This window comes from Microtus pennsylvanicus, chromosome 2 (genome assembly GCF_037038515.1).
Source record: "Microtus pennsylvanicus isolate mMicPen1 chromosome 2, mMicPen1.hap1, whole genome shotgun sequence".
Classification (NCBI taxonomy): Eukaryota; Metazoa; Chordata; class Mammalia; order Rodentia; family Cricetidae; genus Microtus; species Microtus pennsylvanicus.
This window is the reverse complement of record NC_134580.1, coordinates 63,713,331-63,731,396: the sequence shown is the minus strand read 5'-3', so window position 1 is coordinate 63,731,396 and position 18,066 is coordinate 63,713,331. Positions and strand designations below refer to the sequence as shown.

General features: G+C 47.5%; 1 protein-coding gene across 1 annotated transcript in view; it reads left to right on the top strand.

Moving 5' to 3' along the window:
- Window positions 1–18,066, top strand: part of Spag1 (sperm associated antigen 1) — a 51,583-nt gene that overhangs the window by 22,849 nt on the left and 10,668 nt on the right. Inside the window, exons 11-14 of the mRNA XM_075961190.1 lie at window positions 6,980–7,264; window positions 7,633–7,732; window positions 13,228–13,380; window positions 16,853–17,013. Coding sequence (XP_075817305.1) covers window positions 6,980–7,264; window positions 7,633–7,732; window positions 13,228–13,380; window positions 16,853–17,013 — 699 coding nt within the window. The remainder of the gene's footprint in view (window positions 1–6,979; window positions 7,265–7,632; window positions 7,733–13,227; window positions 13,381–16,852; window positions 17,014–18,066) is intronic.

Below are 18,066 nucleotides of genomic sequence, written 5' to 3'. Positions count from 1 at the left end.
AGAGAAAGAGTCTTGACAGAAAAATAAGCATCAGGAGCAGCGAGTTTCCTCCTATCCGCCATGAAAGCTAAGGAGACGCGATGAGGAGCTGGGGACTCCACGCAGTCCTTTTGACTCTGAGAAGGAATAAACACAACCGAACTAGCCAGTGCATGCCTCTCCCACATGACATGCTTGCGTGGCATGTAGAATGAGGTCCCTGAGTTTCAGACACGAGAAGAGCATCTAGGTTGCTTTTAGGAAAACAACGTTATAGCCTGAAGGATGTGACCAAGTTAGACTCTACATATCCCGTCCCAGGATGTGGGGAAAAAAAGAACTCTTAGTCATTATAGTTTATGTTCCATGGAGCTTTGAGGATCATGGAGAAAAGTTTGGTAAGAAGTGTTTTATCATTTTCCATTACAAAGTCCACCTACAGTGGCCAGGCCCAATTCTTTAGCTTTATTTTATTTATTCTTTGAAAACTTAATACAGGTATATAATGTATCTCGATTATATCACACACACACGATTCCCACACCAGCTCTCCCCCAGAACTTTCTCTCATGTCTCCCTCTCAACTTCATGCCCCATTCTATATTTTATTATTTACTAATTTAACCCACTGAGTCCAATTCGTGCTGCCCATATATGTTTGGCCATGGGGAACCAATCAGTGGTAAAGGTCCTTCCCCAGCAGCCATCAACAGCCAAGCGCACTCTGGCTGGGGTTGGACTGGGGAAACCTCCCTTGTCCATGCTGACCGTCTAGCTGGCTTGATCTTATTATGCAGATCTTACTTAGGTAACCATAGCTGCTCTGGGTTCACAAGTGCTGACCAGAGGACAGCATTTCCCGGCAATTGTCCACTTCCTATTCTCTCTGCCCCCGAACCTTAGGTGTGCATGTCTGTCTGTCTGTCTGTCCATCCATCCATCTGTCTGTCTGTGAGTGTGTGTGTGTGTGTTGGGCGGTGTTGGATACAGATGTCCTATCTATGGCTGAGTACACTCATAGCCACCTCTGCTCTGCTTTCGTAAAGTAAGACATCACTTGATTAACCCCCACCCACCACAATAAGGGGTTTTTCTGCCCAGCACAAATATATGAATATAGGCATGTATATTTAGAAAGCAGTCTCGCAGCATGAATATCTATAAGAAGATACCAGTAGGTTCTCCCCTAGAGCCAATGACTTCACAGGCATGGATTTTTACCTTCTTACAATATCATGGATGAATTCCCTGCTGTGAAGACCTCAAACTTAATCAAGAGATGGTTGGTGACCCCTAGTCCTGCCATTGTGGCTCCAGGATGTACAGCTGCTTGCGGGTTGGTATGATAGTGCGCAGGTCCCAGCGCAGGGGGAGATCACGCTCTCTCTCCTTGCAGACTGACTAGCACCTTCCAACACTATGAAGGCTAGCCTTCGGGGAGGCTTCCTGGTCAAGAGTTGCATCGGAAGTGTATGGTGTCTTTGGCAACAGGGTCTCGCCATCTAGTCATGGTGGGCAACCTAGAGCAATGATGATAGCCTGACTGCCTTGCTTGGGGCACCTTTGGGGCACTCCGTTCATCCAGAGTGAGACACCGCATAAGCCACAGTATTGATTTCACAGGTGATGATTGCTGAACCCTGCTCCGTGGTAGAGGCTGAGCTCAGGCAGTCAGCAGACTGTCTTCTCCTGCCCTTCTGCCTCTGCTTTGTAGATCTTGTATAAGAAAATGTCCGCCGGTTGGCTGGAGGTCCTGGGCTTCCTCTCAGAACCTGCCCGTCTGTTTGTATTTCTCTTCCCCTAGTGGGATTGTTAGGAATGGTGGTTAGAACACCACTGACTGTCAGGCTTTAGTACTTTGTCTCTTCATACTTGGAGAGAGTGAGCACCCAAGCCTGGCATGGCGACTCTGTCTATAATCCCAGCAGTTGCAAGGTAGGGGAAGGAGGAGCAGAAGTTCCTTGTCTGCTTAGCAAGTTCAAGGCCAGCTTGGGCTATGAGAGCCCAGCCTCAAAACCCAAACAGACAAGTGGGCGTCCAGCTTCTTACAGTGCCCTTGCTGGCTTAAAGTAAAATATAAGGAAGTTAAAGTCACCCACAAACTAGAGTAACATTGAATGTTTCTTTTGCCCTAAAATTGGCAGGATATGGAGGTAGAAGGCAGAGGTGTCTAAGAGTTGAAACTATACAAAACCATAAAGAGAAAGATAAATCTGATTAACATAAACCTACTCATTTCTGTTGGGTACCCTGTGAACTCCAAGCTAGAATGGCAAAGGGCCAGTGAGTTTATGATATGAACAGTTTTTACAAAACAAGGAGTCTTTACAAAATGGACACATATATTAGTAGACTAGTCACTAGGGAAATTACTAATGTGATAATTTATTGCTATGAAAATTAAATGTATTTCTCCCATCAAATTTTCCTGTCAAGTTCCTATCGGAGGAAGAAAGTGCTCTTTGTTGTAAGTTAAACTCTTTTTAAAAATATTGTTACATAGCCAGGCAGTGGGGGCGCATGCCTTTAATCCCAGTACTTGGGAGGCAGAGGCAGGTGGCTCTCTGAGTTCGAGGTCAGCCTGGGCTATAGAGCTAGCTCTAGGTCAGGCTCCAAAGCTACAGAAAATTCAGTCTCAAAAACCAAAAAAAAAAATGTATTGTTACACATTTTTGAATATAACATATTTTAGATATCATCTAGATATACATTATCATGGGAAGGGACTGAGTGATGGGTCAGAAATGGGTGTGTCTGTCTGTCTGTCTGGAGTAGGGGCGACTTCTGTGGCACTCCCCACGGGGACCAGCAGAGAGAAGCATCTTATGGATCTGTTTAGTAATTATAAACCACAGCCATCCAGATTCAGGTTTCTAATCAGTGATGTAAGGCTCAGTGGGAGAGCATCTGCCCAGAACACATGAGGCCCTGGCTTTGATACATCCACAGGCATGTACACCCAGGATACATTCGCTACACACATACAGATCTCACACACACATAGATACACAGACACACTCAGACATAGCAACATACACACACTGCACACATACAGACTACACAGACACATAAACACACACCACATACATACAGACCTGACACACATATATACACACACCACACAAGCACATAAACACACACATACACCACAGATACAGACCACACAGACACACAAACACACATACACCACATACATACTCACCACAGAGACACAGACACACATATAACACTCCACACAAACACTCACCACACACAACACACAAACACACACACACACAAGATCACTCCTTTTCTGCTTTTGTATCTTTATTTGGAAAGAAGGGCTTTCAGTTGAAGGAACAGTCACATTCTGCTCTCAAACATAGCTTTCAAATTTGGCAGTGTTTTAGACAACGGTCGCCACTAATTTGGGGACATTTTTGTCACCCACCAAAGCCATCTCATGCCCGAGAGCAGCCTCCATCTCTCACGCCACCTGCCTCACCTCCAGTCACTAGTCTTTTATGGTTTTGCTTATTCTGTTTCATACAAATGCAAACACAGGCAATGTAGCCTTTTGTTTGTTTTACTCCTGAGACTCTAGACCATGCTGCCTGGGACCTGAGCCCTCCTGCCCCTGCCTTCTGAGTTCTGGAATGTTTGGTGTGTGCTACCATGCCTGGTCCGAGATGGAATGGGTTGTCTAAGGCTGAACTACCCTTCCCTTCTTTTTAAAATGTATTTATGTTTACAAGTTTTAATTTGCATGTATGTAAGCATACCACACGCATACCCGGTGCTCTCAGAGGGTGTCAGATCCCCACGGAAATGGGGCTGTGGATGGTTGTGAGCTCCCATGGGGGTGCTGGGACCTGTACTTGGGTCCTCTGCAAGAGCGGATAGTGCTCCTAACCACTGAGCCGCGTCTCCAGCCCTGACTGCTTCATTCTTTAGATACCCCACTCTTAGCCCTGGTGTGTGACCCTTCAGCGTGCCATCCGCCCAGACTGTCTGTTAAGATTTTCCTGTGTCATGGCCACATCCAGGGCCTTCCTGCTCCTGTTGGTCACTGCTGGCTCCTTTTGTCCTGAGTCCTCCTGGTTTCTGAGGCAGTCCCTGTTCTGTCAACCTTAGTCACTCTGGCATCTCTGCAAGAGGCTTCCCGGCCTATCCTTTGTTTCTCAGGGACACCCCCAGGGTCTGGTGACGGCACCCACACCCACACTCTAATGACCCTTTCTGTCTGTCTATGACTCCAGCCGTGTCCCAGCACCAACTGAGTTCCCTGCAGGCCCCACAGGCCCCCTATGCTCACCTCTCTAACAAATGCCAGCTGGGCTAGCCTCTCCCTCTGTGACTAAGTGGATTCCTTGTGTCTCTGGTCTCCACTAGTAAAGTGGGGATCGATGCTGCTGAGTCTGAGGATTCATGAAGATATATGCGCAGGCCTTGGCCCCTGTTAGCCATCTGGTAGTCATTTTGGTCAGACATGAGGGGATGCCACACAGAGGGATGGACATAGTGCTATATTCCCCTCTCTCTGCTAGTCACAGGCTGCAGGGTCTCAGCGCTCCTGGGGCTTTCCCTCGGGGACAGCAGTTGTTCCCACTTAGCAGGGAAGACTTTCTAGACCTGTCGGTGTGAGACAGAAGCTGGGTTTATGAAGAAAAGATTTTAATATAGATGTGAACAAGGAATTAGGCAAAGGGGGAGAGGGGAGGAGAAAATGATAGTGTCCAGCCCAAAGGTGACACTGGCTTCTGAAGACAGTTGGGTGCAAGTGTCTTACCACAGCTCCACAGAGAGCTTCTGTGGCCCTTGAAGGTGCATTGTTTAGGGATTTAGGGACCCAGGGGAAGTGTTTTAGCATACCTTTGATTTAAGAACTTGTCTTCTCTACAGGAGAGAATAAGGTACTGTATGAATTCATGGAACCGGTTTTACAGGCTGAGATGATAAAAATGGGTCATAAGGGTTCAAGAAATCCTCGTCATACACAGGCCATGACTCAGACATGTTTTTAGTATAAACATGGCTCATAGCCATATTCATGTGATTTTTTTTATTCTCAGCCAGCAGGGTGCCAAGCCTCCTCCTTTCCCACATTCCCTTTCTCTTTCTGTCCACTTTTACACCAGGCTGTGCTTACACGGTCGGCCTCAGGGGAGGACATTAGTAGTAGGTACCCGTCTTGGGGTTTATTTCCATTACACAACATTGAGCCTCTTTTGGTTAGTGATTCAAATTGGTTTTCTTTTATAACTTGTATTTGAGCATGGTGGCTTACTCCTGTAATCTCCAATACTCAGAAGTCTGAGGCAGGGGAATTGTCATGAGTACAAGGCCAGTCTGGGCTATAGCATGAAAAAAAAGGATAAAGAGGAGGAGAAGGAGAAGGAAGAAGAGGAGGAGGAGGAGGAGGAGGAAGAAAAGGAAGAGGAAGAAGAGGAGGAGGAGGAGGAGGAGGAGGAGGAGGAAGAAGAAGAAGAAGAAGAAGAAGAAGAAGAAGAAGAAGAAGAAGAAGAAGAAGAAGAAGAAGAAGAAGAAGAAGAAGAAGAAGCTGCTATTGGTATTTTCTAGTCTTTAGATTCACTGCCTATGAAAACCCATCACCGTGGGTTTTCATGAGATAACCATGGTTTTCTCTGCTGTCTCAGATCTTGGTCTTTCTTCATAAAGATGATGGAAAATACAGCCAGGAAAAGTTGGATTAGATATTGTTAAAAAGAGAAGACTTGGGAACTCGGGTATTTAGTCTCAATATGCAGCCCTAGCTGCCTCCCAGAGGTCTGCCTGTCTCCGCCTCCATTGAAGGTGTGCACCACCAGCTTTTTGTTGTTGTTTTTTGGGTTTTTTTTTTTTTTGTATTTTTTCGAGACAGGGCTTCTCTGTAGCTTTGGTGCCTGTCCCGGAACTAGCTTTTGTAGACCAGGCTGGTCTCAAACTCACAGAGATACAGATACGCCTGCCTCTGCCTCCCGAGTACTGGGATTAAAGGCATGTGCCACCACCGCCCAGCTCACCAACTTTTTAAAAAAATTGTTTTTAAGCATCGCTTCGGCACATTTAGTTACTCTGCTTTCAACATTGATAAGACACCCACAATTGAAATCATGTCGCTTCATGTTTAAAGCTAGAATCAAGTTATTAATGCCTGAAACTCACAGTTGAATTTTTAAAAAGAAATTTTCACTTTGAATAAGGCGTCTGAATGGAAAACTAGCTGTTTTATTTCTATTTTTTCGAGGCAGGGTCTCCTTATGTAGTCCATGCTGGACTTTGTCACATTCTCCAAGGGCTGTGATTATCCCGCTATGAATGGAAAGTTTTCTATTTTTAGGGCCTCGTTAAGCTTTAAGCTTATTTAATACTTTCTATGATTTTGCTGAATTCATTTTGTTTTTTTGTTTGTTTGTTTGTTTTGTTTGGTTTTGGTTTTGGTTTTTCGAGACAGGGTTTCTCTGTAGCTTTGGAGCCTGTCCTGGCACTAGCTCTTGTAGACTGGGATTAAAGGCATGCGCCACCACCGCCCGGCTTGAATTCATTTTGAAATGAACTGAAAATCACTTTGGCTTTATCTTTCAAATGACCGGGTGTTGGTTTGTTGTTGTTGTTGTTGTTGTTTGTTTTGTTTTGTTTTTTCTCCTAGTTCTCTGGCCTTAGGCATAGTCCTGGGGGGGGGGGGGGGCGGTGCTCAAGTTCTAGTGACTTCATTCATTCCTAAATTGCGACTGACTGCGAGCACTACCTGGACTGGCGTGGCCCTAGTGAAGGAGGTGGCTTTGAAAGGCCAGCTCTCAGCCTGCTCTTCAGCGGCTAAGGAGTTAAATCTCGGGCTGCCTCGGTGCAGCAGGGTATCGGACCTGGTCCTCGGGGATCCTGGGACCGGGCAGGCGGGCAGGACGCTCACTCGGGGCGGCGGGGAGCTGGGACTCCGCCCGCGCGGGGTGGCGCCGCCCGCACCCGCCAGGCCGGATCGCTGTCCGGGGATGCACTCACCTCCCTGGTGCTCTCCCCACAGCGTCCGGGAGCGCCATGGGCAACATCCAGAAGAAGCTGCTGGGTAGGAGCGAGGGCGGCAGGCGATCACGTCGGGGCCGGACACCGCAGCCCCGAGCCGAGCAGCCGGGAGGCCCAAGGGAGACAGAGAGGGCCAGTAGCACCGACGACACGCACCCCGGGGAGCCCCGAGCTTCCCAGGATCCCGGTGACCTCAAGAGCCGCGGCAACGAGCTGTTCCGCAGCGGGCAGTTTGCCGAGGCAGCCTCGCAGTACTCGGCGGCGATAGCACAGCTGGAACCCGCAGGTAGGGGAGCCGAACCTGGGTCCCCCGGGGTCCCCGGGCTGCTCCGGTCAGGGCTTGGGACAGAAGCCGGCCTCCTGTGCGCATTGACAGGCACCGGCTCCGCATTCCTTCCTGGTGACTAAGGGCACCGAGCCACTCGACCTACGTGAGCAATACCTCGGAATGCGGAGCCTGTGCCGGCCAGGCAGGTTTGCATGGGTCTGTCCTACATTCCCCGTGTGGCCAGTGCGGGGACAGCTCCTAGGAGCTCTGCAGGATGAGCAGGCTGTGGGACCGGCTGCAGTGCCGCTGAGACCGCGGTCCTGTCATTTTGGTGAGCTGTAGTTTTGCTCGCGGTTTTAACTGTGTTTAATTAAATGTGGTTTTAGGAGGTGAAAGTGCGGATGAGCTAAGCATCTTGTATTCAAATCGAGCAGCATGCTACCTCAAAGAAGGGAACTGCAGCGGCTGCGTCCAGGACTGTAACAGGTAAACAAGCGCACTCCAGGTTTGCCAAGATATGGGTGTATGGCAGTGTGAAGAGGTGGTGTTTAAAAGCCTTCCAAGTTTTCTGTGTAAGAGCCTAGATTTCCAAGGCTGGTTTCACTGATGTGACTGGAATGTAAAAAACCGCCAATCCTACATAAGCAGGCACACACACACACACACACACCCTACACATGCAGACACACACACATACACCCTACACACGCAGGCACGCACACACACACACACACACACACACACACACCCTACACACGCAGACACATACCCTACACACGCAGGCACACACACACCCTACACACGCAGGCACACACACCCTACACACGCACACCCTACACATGCAGGCACACACACGCACACCCTACACATGCAGGCACACACACGCACACCCTACACACGCAGACACACACGCAGACACACACGCACACCCTGCACACACAGGCACACACACACCCTACACACACAGGCACACACACGCACACCCTATACACGCAGGCACACACACGCACACCCTATACACGCAGGCACACACACACACTACACACACAGGCACACACACACCCTGCACACACAGGTGCACATGCACACCCTACACATGCAGACACACATACACACAGGCACACACACACTACACACGCAGGTGCGCGCGCGCACACCCCCTACACACACAGGCACACACACACACTCCAGCTATACAAAATTATACAAATGCCAGGCAATGGTGGCACACACCCTTAATCCCAGCCCTTGGGAAGCAGAGGGAGGCGGATCTCTGTGAGTTCGAGGCCAGCCAGGTCTACCGAGGGAGTTCCAGGACAGGTTGGTTCCAAAGCTACACAGAGAAACCCTGTCTTAAAAAATAAAAACAAAACAAAACAGGGGAAAAAAACCTCAGAAAATTATACAAACTTTCCCCCACATGCTCCCATGGGAATTTGTGTTTCCCCTCTCTCTCTGGATTACCAGAGATGCCTAATTACTAGTTTCAGAACACTTGTCACCAGGGTAGCTTCTCCTGAGTTTAGCTCAGGTTGTCTCCAGTAGCCACTGAGTGACTCAGTATTGTCCTCAGAGCTACTTCCTTGGTACCACCTTGCTCCCCCTCTGGACCACTTCCTTCCACTCTCCACAGATGCTCTAGACTTTCAGTCACCTTGTTCCAGGTAATGGTCGCGCTTACCCTGCTCAGCTCCTGGCCTGTCTGGTGGGGTTCCGCAGGCCCCTGGTCGGCAGTAGGCTCAACTCTGGTTCTGACCCAATAGTGCTCTGGAACCTGCTAGACTGCGTGTAGATACGCTCATGAATAAAACATCATGCTTTCCTTTTTTAAAAATTTTATTTATTCTTTACATGTGAGTGCTCTGTCAGCATGTACACCTACATGCCAGAAGAGGGCACCAGATCCTATTACAGATGGCTGTGAGCCACTGTGTGGTTGCTGGGAATTGAACTCGGGACCTCTGGAAGAGCAGCCAGTGCTCTTACCCACGGAGCCACTTTCTGGATTGGCTAATACAGGCCTGGTTTCCTCCTGCTGCTTCATGTACTTAGAGAGGCTCGGACTTTGCCATCACAGAAGCTCTAGTTTGGACAATAAATTCATGAGTCGCGTTATAAGGCAAACACTTCTTATGTTGGACTTGATGTAGATTAAGCTCGGACTGTTTGTATCTCCAGTGTCAAAACAGCTCTAAGGCTCTTTGGGTCGTTGTTGTTGTTGTCATTGTTACTATTGCTTTGCCAATATTATAAACTGAAGTTTAATGCAATAGTGTTTCTATTTTGGCTTGGCCTGTCTTCATCCACAGTTGTGCTGGCTCCCATTAGCTGTCATGTTTTTAGGATTTTTATGAGCTAGTCGACATCAGGTGAGCAGCTTGAATTCTGTCATGGTATGAGCACGAACACCATGAACACAATCAGATGCCCTGAATCCGAGCTCTTTCCCCACTGAGCCTGGTAAACGTTCACCCTTGCCTGTGATGGAGGGGGCCATGTGAACTCATGAAGTGGGTGTGTGGTGATTGGCAGCGAGCGCCCTTTCAACATGACTGCTCCTCTCTCGAGTCTTATTCTGGAGGAAACCAGAGATGGGACTTCAGCTCCAGTATCCACAGAGGCTAGAATAGGAGGAGGATCTGGTCCTCAGGGAGCCAGAGGGCCTGTTGGGAAGTGGAGTGGGCTGTAACTCAGGGAGGGTGACCCCTGAACTGTGTTCTCAGCCGAGGAATGTGGTTCTGCCAGTCACTGCTGACCTCTGTGCAGGCCGACCTACTTAGGTGAGCGTACCAGCAGGAGGATCGGAGATGATACCCATAAATGTTTGTATTCTCAGGAGGTTTGTTTTAATGCCAGAGAAGACATGATGTGCTCCAGGAACATGTCCAAATATGGGTGCACTTGAATCTGTATAAATGAGGAATAACTTATTACTAGAAAGTGTAATGATCTCTTATAGCCCCAAAGACTGCACATGTTTTTAAGGAAGCTTCTTATTTTAGTTTTTCAGTTAATATTTGCTTTTTTTTTAAGAGTTCCATGAGTTCCTATTACCAGATAGCTGTATTATAAGTCAAACCTTGAGAGAGAAGCCAGGAGTCAGAGCTCACACCTATAATCCCCACATTTGGGAGGTGGTGGCTAAAGGACCCAGAGCTGAAGGTCATCCTCAGCTATAGAGTTTGAGGCCAGCCTGGGCTACATTAAACCCTGACTCAAGAAACAAGCCAGACATTTTAAAGGAGGGAAAATTTTTAACCTGTGAAGATACTGTTTTTAGGTTTTAGTTTTTAAAAGTATTTATTTTAAATCGTGTGTGTGTGTGTGTGTGCATGCCACATGTGTGGGTACCTGAGGAGGCCAGAGCTGCTGCACCCCTTGGAGCTGGAGTTATAGGTGGTTGTGAATTGCCTGATTTGGGTGCTGGGAATCAAACTAAGGTCCTCTGGAAGAACAATACATGTACTTAATTTTCCAGCCCAGAATTTAATTTAAAAACCTTGTGTATCTGTGTGTATGAGTGTGGTGTGTGCATGAGAGTGCAGAGCCTGAGGAAGCCAGAGGACGATATCAGATCCTCTGAAGCTGCGGTTGCGGGGTTGTGAAGCCTGGGGGAGCACTAAGAACTCTGAGTCCCTGTAAGAACAGCAGTGGTTTTAACCACTGAGCCATCTCCCCAGCCTGCAGATCAATGGATACACACCTTCTGAGCAGCAGTGTTCTCCACAAGTCTGTAGGCAAAGTCACTCTTGGGAATGTGGGTGGTGTACAAGGGGCCCACTCCCACTTCATGCCGTGGCTTCTCCACGTTTTAGGATGTGAGACACAAAAAGAGGCTATCAGGCCTAAGCAAAGGTTTGAGAAACAGTGTTCTCAAAAGTATTTTTACTTCATAATTTGCCAACCAAAAAATAGCCACATCACACTTCCTGCTTGTCAGAGAGCCTCTTCACGTTGTCTGAAACTCACATCCACATACATACGCTTGAATATGCATACACACACACTTGAGTATGCATACACACTTGAGCATGCACACACCAGAACACACACATGCACACACACTTGAGCATGCATACACATGAACACACATATGCATACACACTTGAGCATGCACACACATGAACACAATATGCATATACACTTGAGCATGCACACACGAACACAATATGCATATACACTTGAGCATGCACACATACACTTGAGCATGCGTACACATGAACACACATATTCACACACATGAACACACACATGAACACACACATGCGCACACACACTTGAGCATGCACACACACTTGAGCACACACACATACACATACACTTGAGCATGCACACACATGAACACACACATGCACACACACTTGAGCATGCACACATGCACACAGACACTTGAGCATACACACACACACTTGAACATGCAAACACACGCACAGGAGCATGCACACACACACTTGAGCACACACACACATACACACACACACTTGAGCATACACACACAGGAGCATGCACACACATACTTGAGCATGTACACACACACACGCATCCTGGACAGCTTTATATTTAGAATATTTAGATAGACTAAAGCTGCCTCTGCTCCTGACAGCCTTGCCCACAGGAGACTCCCGAGTAGCCAGCCTCCTGTCCCGGTGAGCTCTGCTGTGCACGCTTGTCTGTGTTTGAAGTGGGACGATTCTTCTCTTTAATGGACTTTCCACTCATAAACTCATATTCCATCTTCAAGATTGTGGTTAAAGAATAAAAACACAAACCCTTTCCTTTGCCATGTTAGGAAGTGCTAAGAATCATGTGACCCATTCTGTCAATTTTAGATCCAAGCTTGATTGTTTATGTCATGTCTAGAGCAGTGAGCGCCTGCAGGGGAAAGGAGGGGGTGTGGTGGGTGTGGCGGGGACACCTTTGCACTCTGGACTCACAGACCCTATCTGTAGTGATACTGGAGGAACTTTACAGACCAAACAGCGCTAGGTGAAAACCCTTGACGAACAAGAAAGCAGAAAGTGCGGTTGGTTTAGTCCTGGGCTCCCTCTGCCCTGTCACTGACAACAGTTTTACCGTCAAATTGTGAACTATTGAAAGGGCCAGCAAGCCGGTTTCAGAAAACTCGTGTAAGTTCTTGTGGTTTAGTAGTAAGGTACCTTATTAAATGTATGGGTACAATTAAGAATTACCTTTCAGAGTGTGTGTGTGTGTGTGTAAGTGGAGGTCAGAGGTCAGAGGTCAGCATCCAGTGTCCTCCTCAATCACTCTTCGTTTTATCTCTTGAGACAAAGTCTCTCACTAATCCTGGAGCTGACTGCTCATGGATTCACCTAGACCGGCTGGCTGGTGAGCCCCAGCCCGTCTTCCCCTCTCTGATAACACACAGATGCTGCCGTACTGGTTTTATGTAGGTGAGGGGAATCTCAACTCAGGTCATCGTGCTTCCAGAGCAAGCACATTCCTGGCTGAGCCCTCTCTTTGCTGTAAGACTTTGAGGCTGTCCACATGAATCTTGAAGCCTTGCTCTGGGGCTGGGGCTGCCCTGGTACCTGGGGGGGGGCTACAAAGCTGCAGTGCCAGGGAACTCACACTTAATTGTGGAATGAAGACACTCAAGAGTGCTTTCTTGTCCATGGGTTCAAAGATAGAGTGATTGCCGGGCAGGGGTGGCACACACCTTTAATCCCAGCACTGGGGAGGCAGAGCCAGGCGGATCTCTGTGAGTTTGAGGCCAGCCCGATCTACAGAGTGAGTTCCAGGACAGCCAGGGCTGTTATACAGAAAAATTCTGTCTTGAAAAACCAAAATAGAAAACAAACAAACAAACAAACAAAAATGACACTGTAATTGCTGTGCTGCCGGGACCACGGGACAAAACACCAGGTGCGATGTTCGCGAGCCTAGTCCTGCCCTGTGCATCGTTAATAGAAACCAAAGGGCCCTTCTCAGGGTGAATGCCACGTGACTCTTTGTCCTCTTAGGGCGCTGGAACTCCATCCATTCTCGGTGAAGCCTCTTCTTCGGCGAGCAACCGCGTATGAAACCTTAGAGCAATATGGGAAAGCTTACGTGGATTACAAGACAGTGCTGCAGATCGACCGTGGAATCCAGCTGGCGAGCAGCAGTGTTAACAGGTAATGGAATCTGAGGTTGCTCCGGGGTCTGCCTCCCTTAGAAAAGGGCCAGGTTCTCTGGGGACCTCCTCTAAGAACGCCCATTTTACAAGAGCGCCCCCCCTCTTCCCAACTCAGTTTCTAGTGACGCCTTCATGTTTCCTGGCTTACCCCTCTCACACCTTACACTTGTTTCTGTGAAGTTACTCCCTTTGGATAACACCGCGTGCACAGCTTCCATGTGCTTCTGGAATCTGGATGTCATAGGTGTTTCTGTGAATGTCTAAGTCAGTGCAGACACTAGCAGCATCTACATAGGTGCCGTGCTCAGACTGCATCTGCACCTTCTCATGGAGTTTCTGCATCCCCATAGGCGCCACGCCTGTCGGGGGACCCGCCTGTCGTTTATGCCCAGGCAGGGTGCTTTGCTCATCTGCTCATGCGCCCTGATAAGCAGGCACCTGTCACGGAGGAGGGGTATTACTTAGTGAAGAGATTGCCAAGAGTTGGATCTAGTTAGAATTCTGGCATCTTCTGCCATGGGGGAGAATGAGAAGGCAAGGATCTTCAGACTCGGGCTGGAAGTGCAGCTTAAGGCCCCGAGTTCAAATCCTAATAACAGACTGGGTCAGCATTCACGTAAAAACGGAAAACTATGCCTCCCATGACATTTTCCCATGTGGCAGCTTTTAGAGCATTTCTGACTTTCCCGGACCCCGTGCTGGTCTTCGTGTGCCATGCCTCACACACCCTGAGAAAGACAAAAGGCAGAGGTGGCTTTTCCCAGTCCACTGCAGCCAGCATGCGCTGCCTGCCTCCTGTGATTTATCCATTCGGATATCCCATAGCAATAGAATCATAGAGCACACGCTGTTGTGTTGGCAAACGTTTCTGTATTTCATCCACGGTGCAGGCCCTGCTAGTATTGACTTTCCTACGTCTTCTTCGCGTATGCACAGACCACATCTTTCTGGTTTTTTATTTTTTTAGTTCGTCTATCAGTTGATGGTCTTTGTGGTTTCCACCATGTTGCTATTGCCAATACTGTGTGGAAACCCTGGGTAGGTTTTTACTCGCTTGCCTGTTTCTCTTCCTTTGGTTGACACCTAGGCAAGGAATGTCTGGCCCAATGGGAATTCCACGTTTAGTGTTCTGAACTTGGTATTGCACATTTGTGTACGAAGGCAGTTTCAGAGCAGTCGACTTTAAGACTCTGTCACTTTTTTAATGGAATTTAAAAGTTGTGTTATTTTATTTATTTGGTTTCTGGAGACAGGATTTCTCTCTGGAGCCTATCCTGGAGCTAGCTCTTATAGACCAGGCTGGCCTTGAACTCACAGAGATCCACCTGCCTCTACCTCCTGAGAGCTGGGATTAAAGGTGTGCGCCACCACCACCACCACCCCCCAGCTTCCATGTTCTTAACTAAAACAATTTCACTTCATTTCTGTGGTGCTGTATTCATGCTGGCTTTTCCGTTTATTACAACTCATTGTGGAAAATCGGGCACCAGCAACTTTTATCTTTTTAATTTAAGCATCTGTGCTTCGTTTGTTTTTGTCTCCATTAACATCTGCCCCTCTTCCTCTCCAGGAGCCTTAGTATGTTAGACTCCCTGCATTGCTTGCCCCCGCCACACAGCATCTCTTTTCAGCCGCCTCTTCCTTCCTCTCTTCTGGTAATACACATTTTGCTTAAAAATCCTTTTTTCAAAATCCTTTTCCTCTTCAGTTGTGGATGGTTATACATTAATGTTCAAACTTATCTTTTCACACCCAGCCAATGAGATGGAGTTATTGTAGTTTATGATGGAAATTCCTGTATAGGAAAACATGTGTATTATAATTATCTGTCTCTAAATACAAAGCTTTTTTTATACAAAAGTGTGTGCAATTACAGATCCAACTAACATGAGTGCATTCCCCTACTAGCAGCCAACCTTCCCAGCCTTTTTTTCTTAAAAGCAGATATTTGTTCCAAAGATATAATCCAATTTTGCCTTTAAATCTAAACTTGACATAAAAAACAAAACTTTGAGATAGGGTCTTATTGCAGAGTCCTGGCTGGCCTTGAACTTGTGCTGGAATTAAAGGCATGCACCACCACGCCCAGCCTCTATGTTTAGAATAAGAGGAAAACAATAACCAAGAATAGTAATCTGAATTTTTTTTTTTGCTTTTTTCGAGACAGGGTTTCTCTGTGGTTTTGGAGCCTGTCCTGGAACTAGCTCTTGTAGACCAGGCTGGCCTTGAACTCACAGAGATCCGCCTGCCTCTGCCTCCCAAGTGCTGGGATTAAAGGCATGCGCCACCACCGCCCGGCTAGTAATCTGAATTTTAAGGTTGAGAGATGGCTCAGAGGTTGAGAGCACTGCCTGCTTTTCCAAAGATCCTGAGTTCAATTCCCAGCAACCACATGGTGGCTCACAACCATCTGTAATGGGATCTGGTGCCCTCTTCTGGCATGCAGGCATACATGGAGGCAGACTGTTGTATACATAATAAATAAATCTTTAAAAAAAATCAGCAACATGATTTAAAAAAAAAGAATTTCTTTTTTCACTAAGATAAGGCCTTAGTGAAATACTCCGTTAATTCTATTTCTGACCTTGATTCGTATGAGAAGAATATAAACGGATACATTTAGGAATGGAAGAACACATGGGGACTGTGCTGATGCGTGTGGCACCTAAGAAGCAGGGGTGTCCAGGGAGAAGCTGGCCTCATCGGTGCCAGCACGGGTTGTGCCTCTGTCTCAGCCACCACTGGGTGCAGCTTGAACAAACAAACCCCGAAGGATGCCCAGCCGCTGTCCAGAGTAACTGGGGGAATTTCCTTCCCAGCTCTGAATTTTAGTTGTGTGTTTCACATTTTCAAAAATTACAATTTTATTTTGAATAGAAAATGGTCTCTCTGGGCCTGGAGGCAAATGCCTATAATCTCAGCTAGACAGGCAGGAGGGTCACAAATTCAGAGCTTCACTGGGCAGGACAGTAAGGCCCTATCTCAAAACAAAAAAAAAAAAAAAAAAGGACAAGAAAATGATCTAATTAATCAATGCCAGGCTTTTAAAATCCCTGGGAAGCACTTTATAGAGACCACGTGTTTTTCTACAAGGAAGCACACTTAGACACAACTCAGTGTGATTCTTCTTCTTCTTCTTCTTCTTCTTCTTCTTCTTCTTCTTCTTCTTCTTCTTCTTCTTCTTCTTCTTCTTCTTCTTCTTCTCCTTCTCCTCCTTCTCCTCCTCCTCCTCCTCCTCCTCCTCCTCCTCCTCCTCCTCCTCCTCCTCTTCTTTTGTTTTTTTTGAGAGGGGATTTCTCTGTGTAACCAACTTCGCTGTCCTGGAACTCACAGAGATCCGCCTACCCCTGCCCGAGTGTTGGGATTAAAGGCATTACCACCTGCCAGGCAGTCAGTCTGACTCTTGATTCAACCTTTATTAAGATAAGCACTAATTCCTTGATCACATCAACTGTTCGTTCTCTCTTTAGGATAACGAAGATCTTAATGGAGCAAGATGGACCAAAATGGCGGGAGAACCTGCCACCCATCCCAACCGTACCCACGTCTGAGCCCCTGCGAGTCTGGCATCCTGCTGCAGAGACCCCAGACCAGGAGCCACATCCCAGCGGCTGCCCGCCTGGCATCACAGGTGAGAAGGAATACCTGTGTTTCCTCCAAAGGCATCTTGATCTACAGGGGTATCCTGGGGCAGAGCAGAGGGGGCGGAGCCTGAACATGAGTCAGGTTGGAGAGATCACTCAGCAGAGAGATGGCTCAGAGGTTAAGAGCACTGGCTGCTCTTCCAATGGTCCTGAGTTCAATTCCCAGCAACCACATGGTGGTTTACAACCATCCAAAATGAGATCTGGTGCCCTCTTCCAGCCTGTAGGCACACAGACTGATGTATACACAATAAATAAAATGTAAAAAAGAAAGAGATTTCTTTAAAAAAAAAAAAAGTGCTGGCTGTTCTCTCAGAGGATCGGGGTTCAACTCCCAGCATCCACATGGAAGCTCACAACTGTTTGTAACTCCAGTTCCAGATGATCTGGCACCCATGGCAAAACACCAATACACATAAAAAAAAAAATTGAAAAAAATGGTTCAGGGCAGGTGAGGCGCTTGGTGTATCAAAGGGCTTGTCATGCAAACCTGAAGGTCTCCAGAATCTGTGGGGGAGGGGAGAGCAGACTGCCCCAAATTGCCTCCGAGCTCCCCGTGCTTGCTGTGGCACAAATCACACATACACATCACAAATAAATCCTCTAACAATAATATGCAAATACATAGTAAGAAAATTTGGATGCTGGGTAAATACATGAGGCTTTAAAAGTTTGCATCATCAAACGTTTATTGACTTCCCAGCACCCATGTGATGGCTCACAACCATCTGTAACTTCAGTTTCGGGGGATCAATACCCTCTTCTGACCTGTTCAGGTCCCAGGCACACATGTGGTACACATATGTACATATAGACAAAGTGCTCACACACATGCGTATGCAAGACAGTGAGTGCTTTTAACCAGGGAGCCAGTCCCCAGTTTTTAAAAGTATGCCTGTGTGTGAGTATGTGTCTGTGAGCACCAGTGCCCACAGAGTCTGAAACACCTGCCACAGCGCTGGGAACCAAACCCGGGTCCTCCGCAAGCACAGGAAGTGTTCTTGGTCGCTGAGCCATTGCTCCAGCCTCAGCTTTGTGGT